The 17,552-nt window shown below is 31.4% G+C and overlaps 1 protein-coding gene across 1 annotated transcript in view; it reads right to left on the bottom strand.

The window, feature by feature from the left end:
• LOC124432683 (nesprin-1) overlaps positions 1 to 17,552 on the bottom strand; it is a 40,275-nt gene that overhangs the window by 19,308 nt on the left and 3,415 nt on the right. The window contains exons 2-21 of the mRNA XM_046981768.1: positions 14,636 to 14,697; positions 14,102 to 14,197; positions 13,947 to 14,030; positions 13,768 to 13,860; positions 13,282 to 13,305; positions 12,933 to 13,111; positions 12,416 to 12,818; positions 12,178 to 12,324; positions 11,550 to 12,090; positions 9,739 to 11,428; positions 9,554 to 9,662; positions 9,467 to 9,481; positions 8,320 to 9,364; positions 2,663 to 8,206; positions 2,284 to 2,572; positions 1,681 to 2,200; positions 1,148 to 1,599; positions 881 to 1,076; positions 657 to 731; positions 4 to 156 (exon numbers count right to left, since the gene is read on the bottom strand). Of these exons, the coding sequence (XP_046837724.1) occupies positions 4 to 156; positions 657 to 731; positions 881 to 1,076; positions 1,148 to 1,599; positions 1,681 to 2,200; positions 2,284 to 2,572; positions 2,663 to 8,206; positions 8,320 to 9,364; positions 9,467 to 9,481; positions 9,554 to 9,662; positions 9,739 to 11,428; positions 11,550 to 12,090; positions 12,178 to 12,324; positions 12,416 to 12,818; positions 12,933 to 13,111; positions 13,282 to 13,305; positions 13,768 to 13,860; positions 13,947 to 14,030; positions 14,102 to 14,197; positions 14,636 to 14,697 (11,717 nt within the window). The remainder of the gene's footprint in view (positions 1 to 3; positions 157 to 656; positions 732 to 880; positions 1,077 to 1,147; positions 1,600 to 1,680; positions 2,201 to 2,283; positions 2,573 to 2,662; positions 8,207 to 8,319; positions 9,365 to 9,466; positions 9,482 to 9,553; positions 9,663 to 9,738; positions 11,429 to 11,549; positions 12,091 to 12,177; positions 12,325 to 12,415; positions 12,819 to 12,932; positions 13,112 to 13,281; positions 13,306 to 13,767; positions 13,861 to 13,946; positions 14,031 to 14,101; positions 14,198 to 14,635; positions 14,698 to 17,552) is intronic.

The following is a 17,552-nucleotide window of genomic DNA, read 5'->3' as shown; positions in this document are numbered from 1 at the left end:
TACCTTAGCAGTTGTTTGTATTGATTGAAATCGAGAAGTGATCTGTTGAACGCTAGAAGAAAATCTAGTTTCGCCACTAATCTGGATCAAATCCGAAGAATCATATCTCATTTTATCGAAGTCTACTTCATTTTGTCTGAGATTCGCAATTAACGACTGTAGCAAACAAATGAATTATTTAAATTAATTAATTTCTTACAGGAGAAAGTCATAGTTAACGAAATGATCATATCTTAAATATATTTACAAAAGTAGAATAATTAATACTGATTGATACCAATGTTGATATGTTATACAAATGAGACATCATCATATATACGAGCGGTTAGTTATATTTTTACCATATTATACCAAAAAATATTAACGAAGCATTACTTCGAGTATCGTACAATATTTAATAGAGCAAACTATGCATTATAAATTAGTTCGAGCATTATAACAATTAAAAAAAAATATATATAGAAATACATATGTATTTTATATACGTAAAAAAGTATGTTTTTAAATAGCTATTTATTGATATTTTTTTTAATTATTATTTACTATAACAGGAAAAGATAGCAAGGAAGAGTGATAAAAACAATTTTTTTTTAGAAGCCTGCATCATTCATATTTTGCAGCCTGCAAGGCATTGCTTGTAAAGAATTCACTCTTACTTGTTCAAGGTGGTCACCAAGCGCCACCAATTCAATTACATCCGTATTCCGTGTTTCTGCAACCTTTTGTAGTTCCTAAGAAATTCCATTACAAATTTTGAATTAAACAAAATAAAAAAAAAATTGTCCAATTATGGATGTTGACACGATTCCTCTTTTATGCGTATTAATCTAAACTTTAATTAATATAGTAAATTAGGATATATTTTCTAATGATAACTTACTTGATATTTTTCCAATTGCTCCTGTTTTTCTTCAATCGTGTTTTTTAATGAATAATTCTTCAATGATGTTTCTGCATCGGCCAACCAAATAATGAGTTGTTCCAACAAATTTTCATATTCACTCCATTGTTGTATTCTTTCTTCTATGCAACTAATCACATCGCTAACTGCATTCGCAAAGTTCTTACTCTCAAATCTAACAAATGAAATATAAATGATTATTAACGTTTTTTAACGAATTTATTCATGGTCATTTAATTTAATTACCTTAAGTTTGCAACATCTCTTTTCATGCATTCATAATATACTTTTGGTGATAAACTGCTTGCACTTTGTGAGACATGCTCAGCCAAAACGTTTAATTTCAATTCACCTTCATTCTGCTTATCCTGTATTTCGAGAACCTTAACTAATCTATTCTGGAGGGTAGTTTTATTAGCTGTATAATCGCTATAACTGGTTAATTGTTCCCACTGTTGTTTCTGATAATCCTGATATGCGCGTTGAAGATCTTGGAATTGTTGGAATATATCAAGGAATTCCTCTAAACTGGCTATCGCTTTTTGCGATCTATCTACTAATTTCTCATATCTGTCGGAAACCAAAGTTACTTTATCTTGAATATCTGACGGTGCTTGTGCAACTTGAATCAAAGCATAGGCTTTTTCGGAAATTCCTTCTATAATACGTTTATGGGCAAGGATTTCTTGATGTAAGGTCTAAAATTTCATCAAACATTAATTTCATTAAACAAATTTTTTCGTTTCTTATCAGAATTGCATTAGTACGTGAATACTTACTTTATTCTTCAATAACTTTGATCTGATCTCTTGTAATGAAGGCCACATTACTGGTGGATCCTGTTTTATAGCTCTTTCCATAGTATTTAACCAAAGAAGTGTTTGTTGCAAAGTTTCTTGATAGGTAGACCATTGTAAAGATTGAGCATCTTGTTTCTTTTGTTGTTCAACAATACCTTCTGCAAGACTATCCCATCGTTCTCGTACACGTCTTATTTCATGTCGGATAATTTCTCGACCTTGAGCTGATGTATCTGGCAAGATTCTTTCACCAGCTGTTGTTAATCCGGATAAACGATGTTCGGCTTGTTCTTTTTCAGCTAATAACACTTGCAAGCATAGAGCTTTTGCTTCAAGATTTCCACCTATGTCTTCTCTCTTCAAAGTAGCCAAACTTTGTTCTAATGGAGTAAGCCATACATCGATAGATTTCAATTTATCTTCGTAAGTCTGGTGATCATCGACACTAGTTTGATAACGATTGATTACTTCTTTACTAAATGTATGAAGTAATTGATATCTGAAATAAATTCATATTTATTAATGAGTATAAACATATAACTATAATATATTTTTAAAGATATATAATATATTTTCTATTACCTGTAACTAATTTGAGAGATCAAGATTTTAATACGTTCGAGACCACTGGAATGCAATAAATTATGAGATATATCAACAAATGCATCAATCTCTTGTTCTTGTTTTAAAATTATGTCTCGTTTCTCTTTGAAAGCTTGAAGTCGAGCTTCTTTGTCATTCAAAGTTGGTTGAAGTTGTTGATCTCTAAAGGTAGCCTCCATTGAAGAGAACCATTGTGTATGAGCTTCTAACTGATCCTCGAAATCTTGCCATTTTCTTAAAGCAACTTTTTGCTTTTCTTCCACAGATTCTATAAAACAAGCCATGACATAAGTAATGATCTTATTATAATAAATTGATAAATATAAAAAATTTAATGTATAATAAAAAGAATACTTACCAATGTCAGTCAGATATTGAGAAAGACTTTTTTCGAGACTACATACTTCTTTATTAATAAGCTCTTGTCCTTTCGCTGCTGTACTCTTCATCATGGCTGAACTAAGTTGCTTCAATTTTGCAAAATGTTCTGCACCTTGTATTTGATTATCTCTCAACAATGAAAGTGTAGTTAAACGACGAGTAATTTCACTTTTTTCACCAGTAATATCGTTACATTCAACCAGCTTTTCTTTTTCACCGCTAAGCCAATCGGAGAAGTATTTACATTGCAGATTAAAGCAATGATGTTTCTCGGCGCAATCTTCTAAATTCTCTAAGAGATGTTGAGATTTTGCGACGATATCGTGAAAAAGTTGCTTGATCGTTTGCAAATAAATATTTAAAGACGTATCCTTAGTTTGATCGATAAGTTGTTGTGCTTTATCACAAGCAGACTCGACTAAAGTTTGATGCGACATTATTTCCTGATGCATTATTTTATGATTTTGGAGCTGAGCTCTCTTCTCTTCTAAGGAAGATTTTAATTCTGTGTGTTGTTCCATAGCGCTCTCAACATCTCGAAGCCAAGCTGTTAATTGTTCTTGAGATAGCGTGAACTCAGCGAAATGCATCAAACACTGATCCAACTTTTGTGTAGCAGATTGTAGATCTTCTGAAAATGTATTCCATAATGTCCTTAAATCTCTCAACTGTTGTCTTACTATTTCGCGACCATCGGGCGATGTATGTGAATAAAGTTTTTCTCCAAGATCAATAATAGATTCAAAACGAGCATTTTCTTTAGTTCGCGTATCACTAAGATCTCGAATTGCCTTTTGTCTATTTTGCAGCAGTGAAAGATTACCTACAATTTCACTGTGCTTCTTTAATTCTGCTCGAACTCCAGTAATCCATTTCATTAATTCGTTATATTTTTCATTGAATGTACTATGTTCTTTTACAAATTGTTCATACCGTGATACTGATTCTTTCACTTGATTTTTAAGAGATTGATACTTCGTAGCCTGTCGAGATATTCTTGTCGATAAATCTGAACTTCCTTCAATACTTTGACTTTTCTCTATAGCAGAGCTAAACTCTGAACCCTTCTGTGCTATACATTCTTCTAAGTTCTTCAACTTTTGCAAATGCATACGTTTAGCTTCTTCCGTACTTTTCAAACTTTGATCTTTCAATTGACTATCCATTTGTTTTGTCCATGCTTCTAGATTTTCAACGACTTTCTCAAATTCAGACCATTGATTGAAAAAATGATTTAATTTATCAGAGGTCGCTACACAACGTGCTAGGAAATCTTTCCAATTCTTTTTCTGCTCTTCGAAACCTTTGATCAAAGCAGCATGACCAGGAATCGAAGTCTGTTCAAGAATAATATTTAATTGTTGATTACAATCAGACAATATACGATCTCCTTCAACTTTCTGTTGTAATACATTTTTAATCAAAGTTGTTTTGGATTTAGCAACGTCTCGTTCAACAGGAAGATCCTCGATAAGAGGTGCAGTCTCGTTAATTATCGCGTTAATCCAATCGCGTGTCTTCTCAAAGGTTTGTAGATAAGATTCATGATTCGAAACAAATTTATCAGCGATTCTAATTCGATCTTCTACATTCCTTGAAAGTTTCTCGTAAGCTACAACAACACTGCTGAGCATTTCGCTAGCTTCATCATCCGGAGTTTTACCAAGACGATCTTGAAGCTGTTGTAAAATATTTTTATGAACATTAACATCTTGCGCTATAGCTTTATACGATTGAAGTGCAAGCTTCTTTTCTTGAAGATTCGGTAAAAGCATCTGTTTATCATCTAATTTAGATTCTGCATCGATCACCCATTGCTTCACTTGCGAATATTTATCTTCAAAGGATGATCGATGCATCATATCACTTTCAATTCGTTTATAGATAACATTAGCATGATCTGTCAAAGTATCAACGCGATTACGTAGATTTCTGAGTTCAGTTCTAATAAATTCTCTGCAATCAGGAGTGATTCTTGCAAAAAGAGTTTCACCTAATTCTGCTGTATGATTCATAATGGCTTGACCAGCTTCTCTTTCTTCTGCAAAACCCTTTAATTCCTTTAATCGTGACTGATAAAATGTCATAGGTTTAGGACCACTAATCTCATTGAAAGCTTTCAATTTACGTTCAGCATTCTCTATCCAAGACTGTAATTCTGTAACACTTGCTGTATATTGATCTCTACCTTCTTTTAGCTCATATAATCTGTCCAAATATTGTGACAAAAATTTAAGTATAGATTGGTATCGGCTATCAAGATGTCCTACGTATTGTTTAACACGAGATTCAGGACTAACTTTGTTAATATCCTCACCAAGATCAATTATATTTTGCAAAACAGTATGATAATCCTTCACAGAAGTTTGTAATTGCTTGATTTCTTTAATTTTGTTTTCCATCTCGTTTATATTAAGTAATATAGAAGCTTCTGCTCTTATTCTGTTTTCATTCTCTTTTAACCAGGAGACTACGCTTTCAGATAGATTTTCATAACGTTGCCACAAGGAAACGTTGTATTCTAAAACAGATTTGATCTTTTTATAACTTGCTTTTAAAGATTCCAATTCTACCGCAATCTTGTCACGCTCGATTCTGAGAACATTCGTGATTTCAGGACTTTCAACAGTTTCTAAAAGTTTTAATGAATTATCAGTATCATCTTTTCTTGCTTCGCAATCAGCAATACCAATTTCCACGTCGTTGAGAGAAGTCATTTTCACTTCAAGATTATAACGATCGCTGCTTTGTTCTGGTTCGCACCAAATTACTTTTTCTTTGTGAATTGCTACCATTCGTTGAAGAGCTCCAAATTTCTCGTTATATAGCTTCGTTAAAAATGCTACTAACGTTGCATTTACTTTATCAGCATGACTACTAACACCGTCTTTTCGTAATATTAAAGCTTGAAGTTCCTTGTGTAAAGAAGACTTGGATATTGTTGGGTATTCCGATGTCGTTATTGTAAGATTTTCTTCGATTTTTGATAAAGTATAGTCGCATTCATCGAGCTTAGTTTTTAATTCTTGACACTTATTGATTCTACCAAGTATTTTCGTATTTTCTCCAGTTAAATCGTCGCATTTAATAATTTCTTCGCGAATTTTAGATATTAAATCGCTACATTTTTCGATCTCGTTTCTAATATTTTTCTCCTTTTCATTCAAAGTCATTGTCAATGATTTTAATTTTTCTGCTGCTTCTTTAACAACGTTAAATTGTTCATCCAACAAATTTCTTAAAGCATCTAATGTTGGTATATCAGTATGTTTATTTAATTTCTTTAATTGTTCAATTTTGGTGATAATTCCTTGTTTAAACTGTAAATGAGCTGGCAATTCCTCGTTATATCTTATTAATCGCATTTGGCTACTTTCAGAATCAAGTAAACATTCATGAGCAGATGTAAGTGCTTCGTTCGTGTCAGTAAGCCATCGTGTTAATTCATATTTTGCTTCTTCTATTTGTTTCCAAATAATTAATTGTGTTTCATAGAGTTGAAGTTTGTCAATAATGTTACTATAAGTTTCTTGATATTTCTTGCGATTTTCGTTAAAATTTGAAGTTACTAAATCTGATTTAAAATTGGGTAAAAGAGAAGCATCTTTCATAATCTGTTGAGCCTTACATTCCATTTTATCCAAAAATTGTTTTCCTTTCTTTAAAATCTCCGATGCTCTTTTATATTTATCCGAAGCTACTGTTGCTTGCGTTATGTCATCAGGAACTTCTTTCACACTTTGACATAATAAAGTAGATTCGTTCATGAATTTTTGTACTCTTTCTTCTGCCTCTTGATATTGTTTCCAATCATTGTCCATTTCAGCATATTTCTTTTTTTGTTCTTGAAGAAGTACGCAGACCTTTTCCCAATTGGCATCAACGTAAGACAAAACAACTTGAATGTTAGTCATGGCTCTTTGATCTTCCTGCATGAGATTGTCAGCTTCACGGTGAAGTAATTGTTTGTCAGGTTCTTTTCCTTGATGTATTTCTATCAATTGTTCAATTTTGTCTACCGCTGGTGCTAACTGATCGCAAGAATCAACATTGTCAATAATTTCTTGTAAACTATTTTGAGTTTTCAAAATATCTTCTGTAATTTTGTCTTGTAATTTTTTGAAATTATCCCATCTGGCGCCAAGAGTTTCCAATTTTTCACGTTTAGCTGATAATTCCATTTCTAAAACGACTGCTTTAGCTTCCAAATCGCTAACTAAAGCGGAAGCTGTAAGAGGATTCTCTTGTTTATCACGAATACGCACTTTCAAAGAGCTGTCTATATCACCTACTTGATCCTTCCATGTATTCAATTTGGAGTGTACATCTTGTAGTTCTAAAGCAAGTCTGTTTAAATCATTGACGCTTGGTTTACGAGCTTCAGCCTCGTATTTATAGTATTCTAATTGAGCTGTAGTTTCATTATACCAACTCATCAGCTCTATCCATTTCTCTAAAATCTTTTTCTTCTGATGTAATTCATCTTCTAGGTCTTTGTATTTATCTGCTAAGGAAACGTATATCTCATCTAAAGCTGCGGCTTCTTGTTTTGATCCCCGTGTAGAGAGACGTTTAACTTCGTCATAAATAGCTGTGAAGCTTGGCTGCTTCTCCGAATGTTCTTGAAGATAAGCGTGAATAGCTTGCAGTGTAGTATCAATATTATCAATGTTCACTTCATTGATATCAGTAATATTTGATTTTAATGTTGCCATCCAATTCTCAAAATCTGCTATTTTCATTTGGAATTCTTGTCTTGCTAATAAAGAATCAGAAACGAGATTGATTTGATGTCGTACTGTTTCAGCGAGCTTACTGACACGCGATTTTAAATCTGACACACGATTTTTTAAATTAGTTGCACCTTCCAAAGATAAACCATGGCTAATGTGATCAGATACTTGAGTCAAAGATATTAATTGAGCTTGATGGTCGGATATAGATTTACTAAAGCTTTTTAGATTAGCCAATTCTTGCTCAAGCTTACTGACTTCTGGTGTTTGAATATTTGGTACAACAAGAGAAGCTTTTTCGCTTTTTTGCAACCATTCAGTAAATTCTTTAGTGTCGCTCTCGAAATTGTTCCAACAAGAAACTAATTTATCCAATTTTGTCGTTATTTGTATAGCCATATCGTGAACCACGTTCCATCTCCTATAAATAGCATCAATTTCATCAGGAGCAGCACTTCTTTTTGTAATTTGTTGACTAATTATTGAAAGATTTTGAACTTGAGGAAGTTGTTGTTGACATTGAGTTTCGAAAGTTCTCGCAATGTCTAACATTTTGATAGCTTGTTCTAAAGTCATAGGTTTATTCCCCATCGATGATATTTTGGATTCTGCCTCTTCAACCCAAGGTTTCACTTTCTGAATTCCTAATTCATATTCTTTCCATGTAGCAAGATTTTGTGCAGCTATCTGCCGTTGTATTTCATTATTTTCTTGAAACGATGTTACCATTTTTTGAAGACTTTCGAGTTCCTTATCCAAACGTTTGGACTCCGCACCATCAGTCTCATCTGTTAATCAATAATTGTTTTGTATTACTTGTTATAATTTATTTAAATTTAAAAAAGATTAAAACGTACGTGTTATACTTAAGTATATACAATTATAATGAAGTAAACGTTACCTGTTTTGAGTGTTTGTGATTCCTCTTTGAGAATTTTCAGAATTTGTATCTTTTCATGAATTTCCTTCTGTAAGTTTTCAGTTTTATGTAGCCGTTCCTCAGGAGATATAGTATAATTCTCAATTTCCGCTAAAGATTGCGGAATTCGCTGTTGAGTCCAATTTTGTAATTCTCCAAATTTTGATTGGAATTTGGTCCATTTAGAATTATATTCCTGAAGATGCATAACCGTCTTATGTAACACTTTCAACGTAGTTTCCACTTTCTTCTCCGTTTCTATAATTTCTTTTTCCACAAATTCTTTTTTCTCCAACGGTGTTACGTCCGATAAATTAGACTGAATGTCGCGCAATTTAGTTATCATTTCTTTAGCAGATTTTTCTAAAGTTGAGCTAAATTCTTGCTTATTCTGTAGATCAACAGACATTTGTACAGCGTCACTATAAACGCTTGATTTAACTCTATTTAATTCTTCTTCAGCTTGCTTCATAAGTTTTAGAACTTCTGTTTTTTGTTCTTCATAAGCAGTCCATAATTTCTGTGTATTCTTTAAAGATTTCAAAGTTTCTATGCTCTGGCCATATGTATCATTCCAGTTAACTTCTAATTGTTGGACTTCGGAAGATATGAAGGTAGGTGCGTGTTGATCTTTCAAAAGATCTTTCCCACGTTGTAACATGCTAACGATGTTGGCTCTTTCTTGCTCTAGTTGCTGAAGACGCGTTTCTTGGTGAGCTACAGCAGATGGAAGATTTTCAGGATGTGCAAGTGGAATCTCTTTCTTTGATTGTTCTCGTACTTTGCGCAAAAGAGTACACACTTCTCGAACTTCTTTTCTGTACGTATAGCTTTTCGAATAGATGTCTGTTTTTGTCATTGTAATTTCTATCGTTGGTATTAAATTCTTATATCGGCTGATGAGCTGTTCCAATTTCTTCTGCTCTGAAATTGCTTCGTGATCTAAACGATTGGAGATAAGTGCATCCAATGTCTGAACTAACCACTTCATCTCTTCGCGTTGATTATCAGCTTCTTTACATATTTTCTAGAACAGCAACAAAATATATATTTTTAGATAGAATTATTTTTAAAATTTTAATAATATTTATCTTATACATATGAAGAATAAGAATTGAAGTTTAATTACCGTCATAATTTCGATCTATCCGTACAGCAAGAATAAATATTGATATGTTATTATTAAAATATTAAATAAGAAGAATGTTATAAATACCTGAAACACAGCTTTCTCTTTTTCAAATTCTTCCAGAGTATTCACTTCATGTAAAATAGTTTTCAGGATACTATCAACATGATCCATCCATTGTACCATCTCGTCGAATCTAGAAGAAAGATGTGATAAAGCATAAAACGATACACAAAGATTGAATCAATACAGAAATCAACTGGTCGATATACTTTTTTCTGTAGGTAGCCCATTGTTGAGGAATCTGATAGAGCTGCTCTTTAAGATGATCTATTTTCTTAGTAGTTTCAGTCCACAAATGTTCGGTTCTTGCAATTTCTTGATTTAAACTATTATCATTTGGTTTTAGCTGGCTGAAGGTGTTGCTAATCTTTTTTAATGTCTGCAAACATCTCTCAACATTATGGATAACACCACGATTAACAAAAAACTCTTTATTTCGTTGAAGTATACTATCGATATCATTATTCTGAATTAGAGCTTGTTGTTCTGAATTAATTTCCATCTCAATTTCTTTAAGATATTGAAGCAACGTTGCTTCATCCAATCGAAATTCTAGTTTCATAAGATGAAGCGGTGCAAAAGTAAGTACTTCTTTCCAACGTTTTTGTAAGTTTTCTACAGTTTCAGTAATAGGGGCTTGTTGTTCAATTGGTAAAACATTTCTGAAATCTTGTGCAGTATTTATTAAATCTTGGATCCATTTTTCATTTACCTTACTGAAGAAATTCTTATGATATTCAACGGACGAACGATTGTCAATATGTATATCGTTAAGAAGTGTTTCGGCAGATAATAACCATTCAGAAATTTGTCGTTCACATTCCTTGAATTTCGTCAAGCATCTTATTACTTCTTGAAGACGTTGTTCCCACATCTGTGCCAACTGACAGACTCTAGCAAATCGTTCATTTAATTCTTTCAAAGTTAAACCATTTTCATCTGTATCGACATCTGTATCAACACTATTATCCACAGATTTAACTATACTAGCAAATATCTTGTTCTTGGATTCAAGCATTGATTTGTAATATAATGTTCGTAAGAAAAATGTTTTGTGTCGTTCTAATTGAGCCAAGATCGCGTCTCTACCACCCGAAAGATCGATACTGTTCAATAATCTCTCAGCTTCGTCCAACCATGTAGATATTTCTTTTCTACCAGCTTCCAAAGATTCTTGTTGTACCAAAAGCTGATGATATAAATGCAATTGCATAGGTATCAAAGCACGAACTCTTACCAAAGCTTCTTTTTCTTTTTTAAGTGTATTCATCATTTTATCGACCTCATCACGAGATAGTTCTTGTATAAGAGTTTGGAATTTTCTACTGATATTCTTGAAGAGATCTTCTATATCTTCAACCTCGTTATGAAGCGTTTGAAGTTTTTCTCCGTAGGCTTTGATACGTTCTGTAGAAGTCAACTGTGAAGTCGAAAGAGCAGACTCTGCATTTCTTAACCAATTCTGTAAAGTTTCAACCCCTACTCTATAATCCTTCCTATTTCTTAATAGATCACCAGCATGCATATATTGTTTGGCTTCTTGGAAAATGTTTTCCCATTTGTTGGTTAGAGTGATATAACGTTCTTTTAGATTAAGAGCGACGAAATCTTCGGAAGTAGCTATTAGAAAACTAACGGTATCTGAAAGTTGTTGATGTTTATCCTTCCAGATACTAATATCTTGAAAGAATTCCATTTTCTCTTCTTCTGGCAAATTCAAGGAAGATTGTGCACGAAGTAACCAATTTTCAAATTCGTCTGATCCTATAGTCCATCGACGCCAATAAGCAACAACTTCTTCAAGCATGCTTTGTACGCATCTTAAATCCACAGATACATTTTTCCACTTTTCACCAGTTTCTCGCATAAAGCGATCTATTTCTTGGCATTCTTCCTTATCTATATAATATACATAACATTAAAATGTACATAAAAAAATAGTTAATATCATTTATATATAACATTAAAATATTAATAATATTTAAAAATATATATCTTTATCTGTACGTATCTTTCTTACCTATGTCACCATCACGTTTGTATTCATCAACAACCTGTTGCATATCTAAATAGGCCTTTTGAAATTCTTGGAAAATTCTATTTCTAGAAACAAAATTTCTATACTGTTCCAATATTTGATGAACTTTTTCCTCGGTACCATATTTAATGTTCCAGCCTTTCAATTTCGTTTCTACTAAATAAAGGAAAGCAACAAGACAACATTTGTGTTCTAGGAACTTTAATTTGATCCTTCGCTTTGCAGCTTTAGATGGTAAACTACTAAATCGTATGGTCATATTTTCGATTTGTTCACGTAAAACTTGTTGTGCAAATGGCGAATTTTTCGCTTGTTCGAACTTTTCAACCATTGTTGGTGAATCTAAGAAAAACTTTTTGTGATCTTCTAATTTTTCCAAAATAATATTAGCTGTTTCTTCGGTCATTTCCTCGGGTATATCTTCATCCGAATTCAAGAGACATTCTGCACGAGCAAGCCATCTACCTGTTAGACCTAAATCACCAGGTAATGTAGAATCTAATAACCAGATCCAATGTAACATCTGCGAAAATTAAAATAAATTTCATGAAAAATTTCATAGCTGTTGTCTTGTAATAAAAATATGAATAAAAATATTCTGAATACGTACAAATAATTCCAATGTTTTCCATAATTTTTGTATGTATTTTAAAAAATCACGTGTGATATTTATTATTGAAGGAGTATTTACTAAACCTTGCAATTTTTTATAAAGTAATCTTTTTTCTTCAACTTCTTCATTGAATGAAATATATTCCTAAAAGATATACAATTATTAGACGTTTATAGAATTTACCACGTACATTGTAATACAAAATAAAATTGTAATAGAAAAAATTACAACATACCGAATAATTGGGTGGAAAAGAATTATTTCTATCGAATTGTTCGAGATATCTTGTTCTATCGTTAAGCCAATTAAGAAGATCATCGTATTCTTGTTTTATAGACGAGAAAGAATCTACATTCGTACTCTTTGGATCTGGATAATTATGTAAAAATTGTGCAACATATGTCATTATAGATTTCTCATCCGGTTGAGGTACATCAACGTCTTCAGGATCTAGTAGACGAGCTATACCAAGTTCTACTTCAGCTACTTCAAAAGCTGTTTCTAATCGTGTTCTGTTCGTTCCTTCTTTCATAGCTGCTATATTTACCAGATTTGATTTGATAGCGTCGATGATAGCTAAGAAAGCGTTACCATCTCTCCAACTTTCACCAAAGTCACGCACTTGTATACCAATATCTCTACAAAAACAAAAATAAAATTCATATTACTGGATATGTTTTACATGTACACATTTTTTATTTCGATAAATAAAATAAATATATAAAGAAATCTAATATTGAAGTAATACTAACTTGGGAAGAGTATTAGTAACCCATTGGAGCAAAGTTTTTCGTGCACCTTGTTTCCATTTTTCACTACTGATACGTTTTCGTTCACTGGCTGCTGAGCCTTGAGTTCCAAGACTTTCAAGACTACTCTGACTACCCCAAGTTTGGCCAAGATACTCTAAAGCCCTTGTATTTTCTTCGATCTACAAAATCGATTTAAACAACAATTTAAATGATGATTTATTTCATAAAAATAAAAAGTATTTAAAATGCTCTAGCGTGCGCAACTATTATAAATGCGCAAGGACATGCACGTGCAATGTTCTGTAAATCCACTGTGATCATTTTCCCAAACTTACGATTCGTTACTCACCCTCTTTCGATCCTTTGATCGTAGCTTGTTTATTGGAATACATACAGTTAGCATAGTGATGATCAATTCGATTTACACTTTGTGAAAGTTAATAATTTATTTAAGTGCAAATTATAAATGAATATTGTTTAGTGTATACTTGTGAATAGAAATTTCAAGCGATAAAAATTAAACGCGACTACGTAGACTTAACTTGTTACCTTTGAGAATTAGAAGATTTAAATGGAAACATTATTAGTTCATAATGGATCACAAGTTAGCCCATTTATGTACTGAGTAAGTGAAAACGAAGCTGCAGCGTTATAAGTATATATATATATATATATATATATATATATATATATATATATATATATATGATCAGATCGTATTAAAAATAATATATCTCGAGCTCTATGGTTAAGCTGCTATCGCATTCAAAAATGGAGAGGTTTGCTTCTGCGTAGTCTGCACTATATACTCAAATTTCAAAAGAATTAAATATACCTGAAAGTATAGAATGATGGTCCATATTAAGCCTAACACTACCGGAGGCCGTCCATCGACTAAGTCGGATGAATTTATATTCACTAACTTAATCTAAAAAAATAATTATAATTATTATTATTAGATTTACACAAATCATTGAAAATAAACGATTACTATTATACGGTACTAATACCAACTTTTTTACTTTGTAAAAATTGTAAAGCTGTATTTGCATTGCTAAGAAAATGAGGCCTTTTTAGATTACGGCCTTTTTCCATTGGCTGCAAATGGAAGATTATTCGTTAGATTATAACTAAATATTTCGAGTATTTCATAGTCTATTTATACTCACCAACTTTTCACCTGACAAAACTTCCAACAAAGCGAGTAAACGAGTACCATCTTTCAAATCCTCAATTAAATCGTCTACATGATAGGGCGGAATTCGCTGTAGACAAAGTTAATAATAAAAAAGAAATACATTTATTATATTATATTGCAAGAGAAAAACAGTAATCAATATTCTATTTATGAAACGGAAAGAGTTTAAAACGAGTAATACCAGTTACCAAAGTACTTTTATACAGACTTATTCTACAGTTTAAACGAACTTCGAACTTAGTTTAATTTTATAGTGCACTACTTTCAACATACACATAGTAAGTGGTATCATGCATGCGTATCAGAGCCGACAGGCTAAGTTTTGAAAGATCCGGAAACAGAAAAGTGGTAAGATCTGAAGGGGATCAAAATTTAGCAAAGTTCCATTTTCAAATCATTAATGTTGTAGAAATAGAAATTAAGGAAATATTATAGACATTATTTTACGCGATATTATAACTTCTTGAATTTATATATTTAATCATTATGATATATTATTGTTTACCTTTGAAAGATAAGAATTGATCCAATTAACAAAAGTCTTCTTCTGTACACGTTCTTGTTCATCTGAAACAAGAAAATTTTCCATTACAATATTTTGAGATTTTTACGAATGCATCGAATAATTTTTATTACTTCTTTTTATTTTCATATTCTTCAATAAAAAACAACTTTCATTAAAGTGATTGCGTCATAATACTGACGAAGCGCGTTACGATGACTGCTTTATTTTTAAATATGCCGTCATATTTGTCACCTTCGCATCGGTCGTCGCATCAGTGCACGAGGTTTACTTAATATACGTATTATTAGAAGTACTAAAATTTATATGTAACTAATTAGATATACAATTAATGTTTAACTCTTTGAGACATATAAACTAAAGACTATAAATAAACTTCAGAGATTCAAATTAAAAAAAGTTTGATTATCAATCTATTTCAAAGAAATTAAAAAATTCATCATTAATCGTAAGATAGTAATATTATCTAAAGCGATGATTTCTCTTCTGTTTATATACAAAATTTACGAATCGATAAAACCTTTGTATTATATAAGCGTTGGTAATAAGACTGATAAAATAAATCAATAATAATAGTGTTTAAATAAAAAGAGATAATGATTTTTATGTTGTATAACAAAAAATTAAGCACCTGAATCTTTACAACCTGTTCTATTTATACGTATATTTACAGATATCATATCATCTTTATTTTTTAGCTATTTTTAAATATTATTATCAATGTACACGAGTTATTAATGATACTGTTTAGATACACGATATCTCTGTTAATCTGTAATAAAAAAAAAATATGTGATTCGATTCAATGGTAAAATTTTATTAATTAAATCAATGGCTATTAATCGGTACATTGACATGGTACACAATGCTATCAATAGACAAATTACATGTCACGAGTTTCCCATGAAACTCTATAGGTGAAAGTTACGCAATTGGTGTTCAATTTTCATGTCTACTCTATGTTACGTCAATCTACTATACGTAATGGAATCTTTAAAGAGGAAGTTACAGTATATTGATTTTTTTTATTAATCGTTACTATTCTTATCAGCTTTCTTAATCGATACTATTCAGGACATTGATATCTAGTCGCGAATATTCGTGTAAATGTTATTGAAGTTGTATATATAAGTTCCTTAGGAAAATTCAATAAATCACAATAGGTCTGTAACCTTTATATTTCTAATAGTGAATAGTCACGCATAGTCATAAGTATATTAATAAGTATAAAGTGTAAAAGTATATTAGTAAGTAAAAAGTGCTAACTACAATGATCAGCAGGTTTTAACGTCATTATAAATTCCTCTCTGTAATTATTGTCTCATTATCTTGTTTATGAATACTTATTAGTCGTATTAGTGATTGCAGCTTCAAGCGTGATTATTCTTAAAATGTACAATTACAATTGAATGTCATTAAAAACGTTGAGAATTATTTAAATACAAAAAAAAGAAAAAATAAGCCAATTAAGATCGATATCTTGTCATTTTTATATATTGCACTTTTCAAGATCATATTATTTCCTAAGCAAGAAATGCAACGTAAAACACTCGATCGATTTAATTTTAGATCTTTTAGGATATTCGTGATTCTAAGTTCGCGTGACGATACCGGATGGCAGAATATTCGTGCTCTTGTGCTACTACTCGAACACCAAAAAAGCGTGGAGGCCGCAAAATGTGTAGATGACTGTACGTTGAAATTATCCGACCTAAACGTTCCTATTCCTAATTTCTGTGGCTATGAACAATCGGAAATATAACAGAGAAATGTCTTAAACTTTGACATGTCGCATGAATATCTTAACGTTTTCTTACGAACAAATCGAGCTTTTATTCTTATTTACGTGTACTTTATTCAAAGTTATTGTAACTATTTTACATTTAAATGAACTAGATTTTAACAGGTGAAAGAAAGATTAACGATTCTTATAACAATCGATATAGAAACTTTGGACCATGAACTAAAATTTCTTTGAATCACGTACTAACTTCGTAATATTTAATGCTCCGACAATTTCTTATCTTAATAATTAGATGGTTAATCTAAAAAAAAAGCTATCAATGAATTGAGAAGACTTTCTTTAGCAGAATATCTACTTTCTCTCTCAACGACTTCGAATTAATTCGTAAGCATCGATAAATCAAATAAAAATTGCTAACTATTGAGCTGTTAATAACAAAAGAAATGAAAAATCATTTTCATAAAAAACTAAAATTTTACTTAAACTTTCCTATGATTCATCATTAATTATTATCGTTGATTGTATTGGTAATCGCTGTAAAATTATTTGGTAATTGCTCATTAATTGATATTTCACAAATCATAAGATCGCATGTTATATGTTCTTAGGATTCGCATTTAAGTTTACTAACAAGTACAGAAATTGTGACGCATGCAAATGCACGAACCGGTTTATGTGGAACGACACTTATTAAGATCTTGTATAAATATGTAAACCCAGAAATGTAAATGTAAATCGAATATTAACGGAATGGTCACAATCGAACATCGAATATGGAACAATATCATTTAAAAAAAATATCATTAAGTATATAGTAACCAGAAACCTTTAAAATTCGAAGTAAATTGATACGAATAAGCAATGTATGTGAATTAAAGTCGATTGAATTTATTTTTACCACTCCTGTTCTTAAATTGCTACGACGACTAACTAAATCAAAATTGCCAGAAATACGTTACAATAGTTATACTAGTCCTCAGTGATAATCCTTTAAGACTATCAGTACGAACCATAAAAAAATAACATACTTTTTTATCTAAAATAATATCTTTGATAAAAACAAAAATTTATTCGAGAAATCGATCAATTTTCGTTAATTTTTTCTTTGAAAATGGTTTGTCTAGCTATATTATACATACAAGAGGACTCTCACAG

This window comes from Vespa crabro, chromosome 1 (assembly GCF_910589235.1).
Source record: "Vespa crabro chromosome 1, iyVesCrab1.2, whole genome shotgun sequence".
Lineage (NCBI taxonomy): Eukaryota > Metazoa > Arthropoda > Insecta > Hymenoptera > Vespidae > Vespa > Vespa crabro.
The sequence above is the reverse complement of the archived record's forward strand: the minus strand, read 5'-3'. Positions and strand labels throughout refer to the sequence as shown.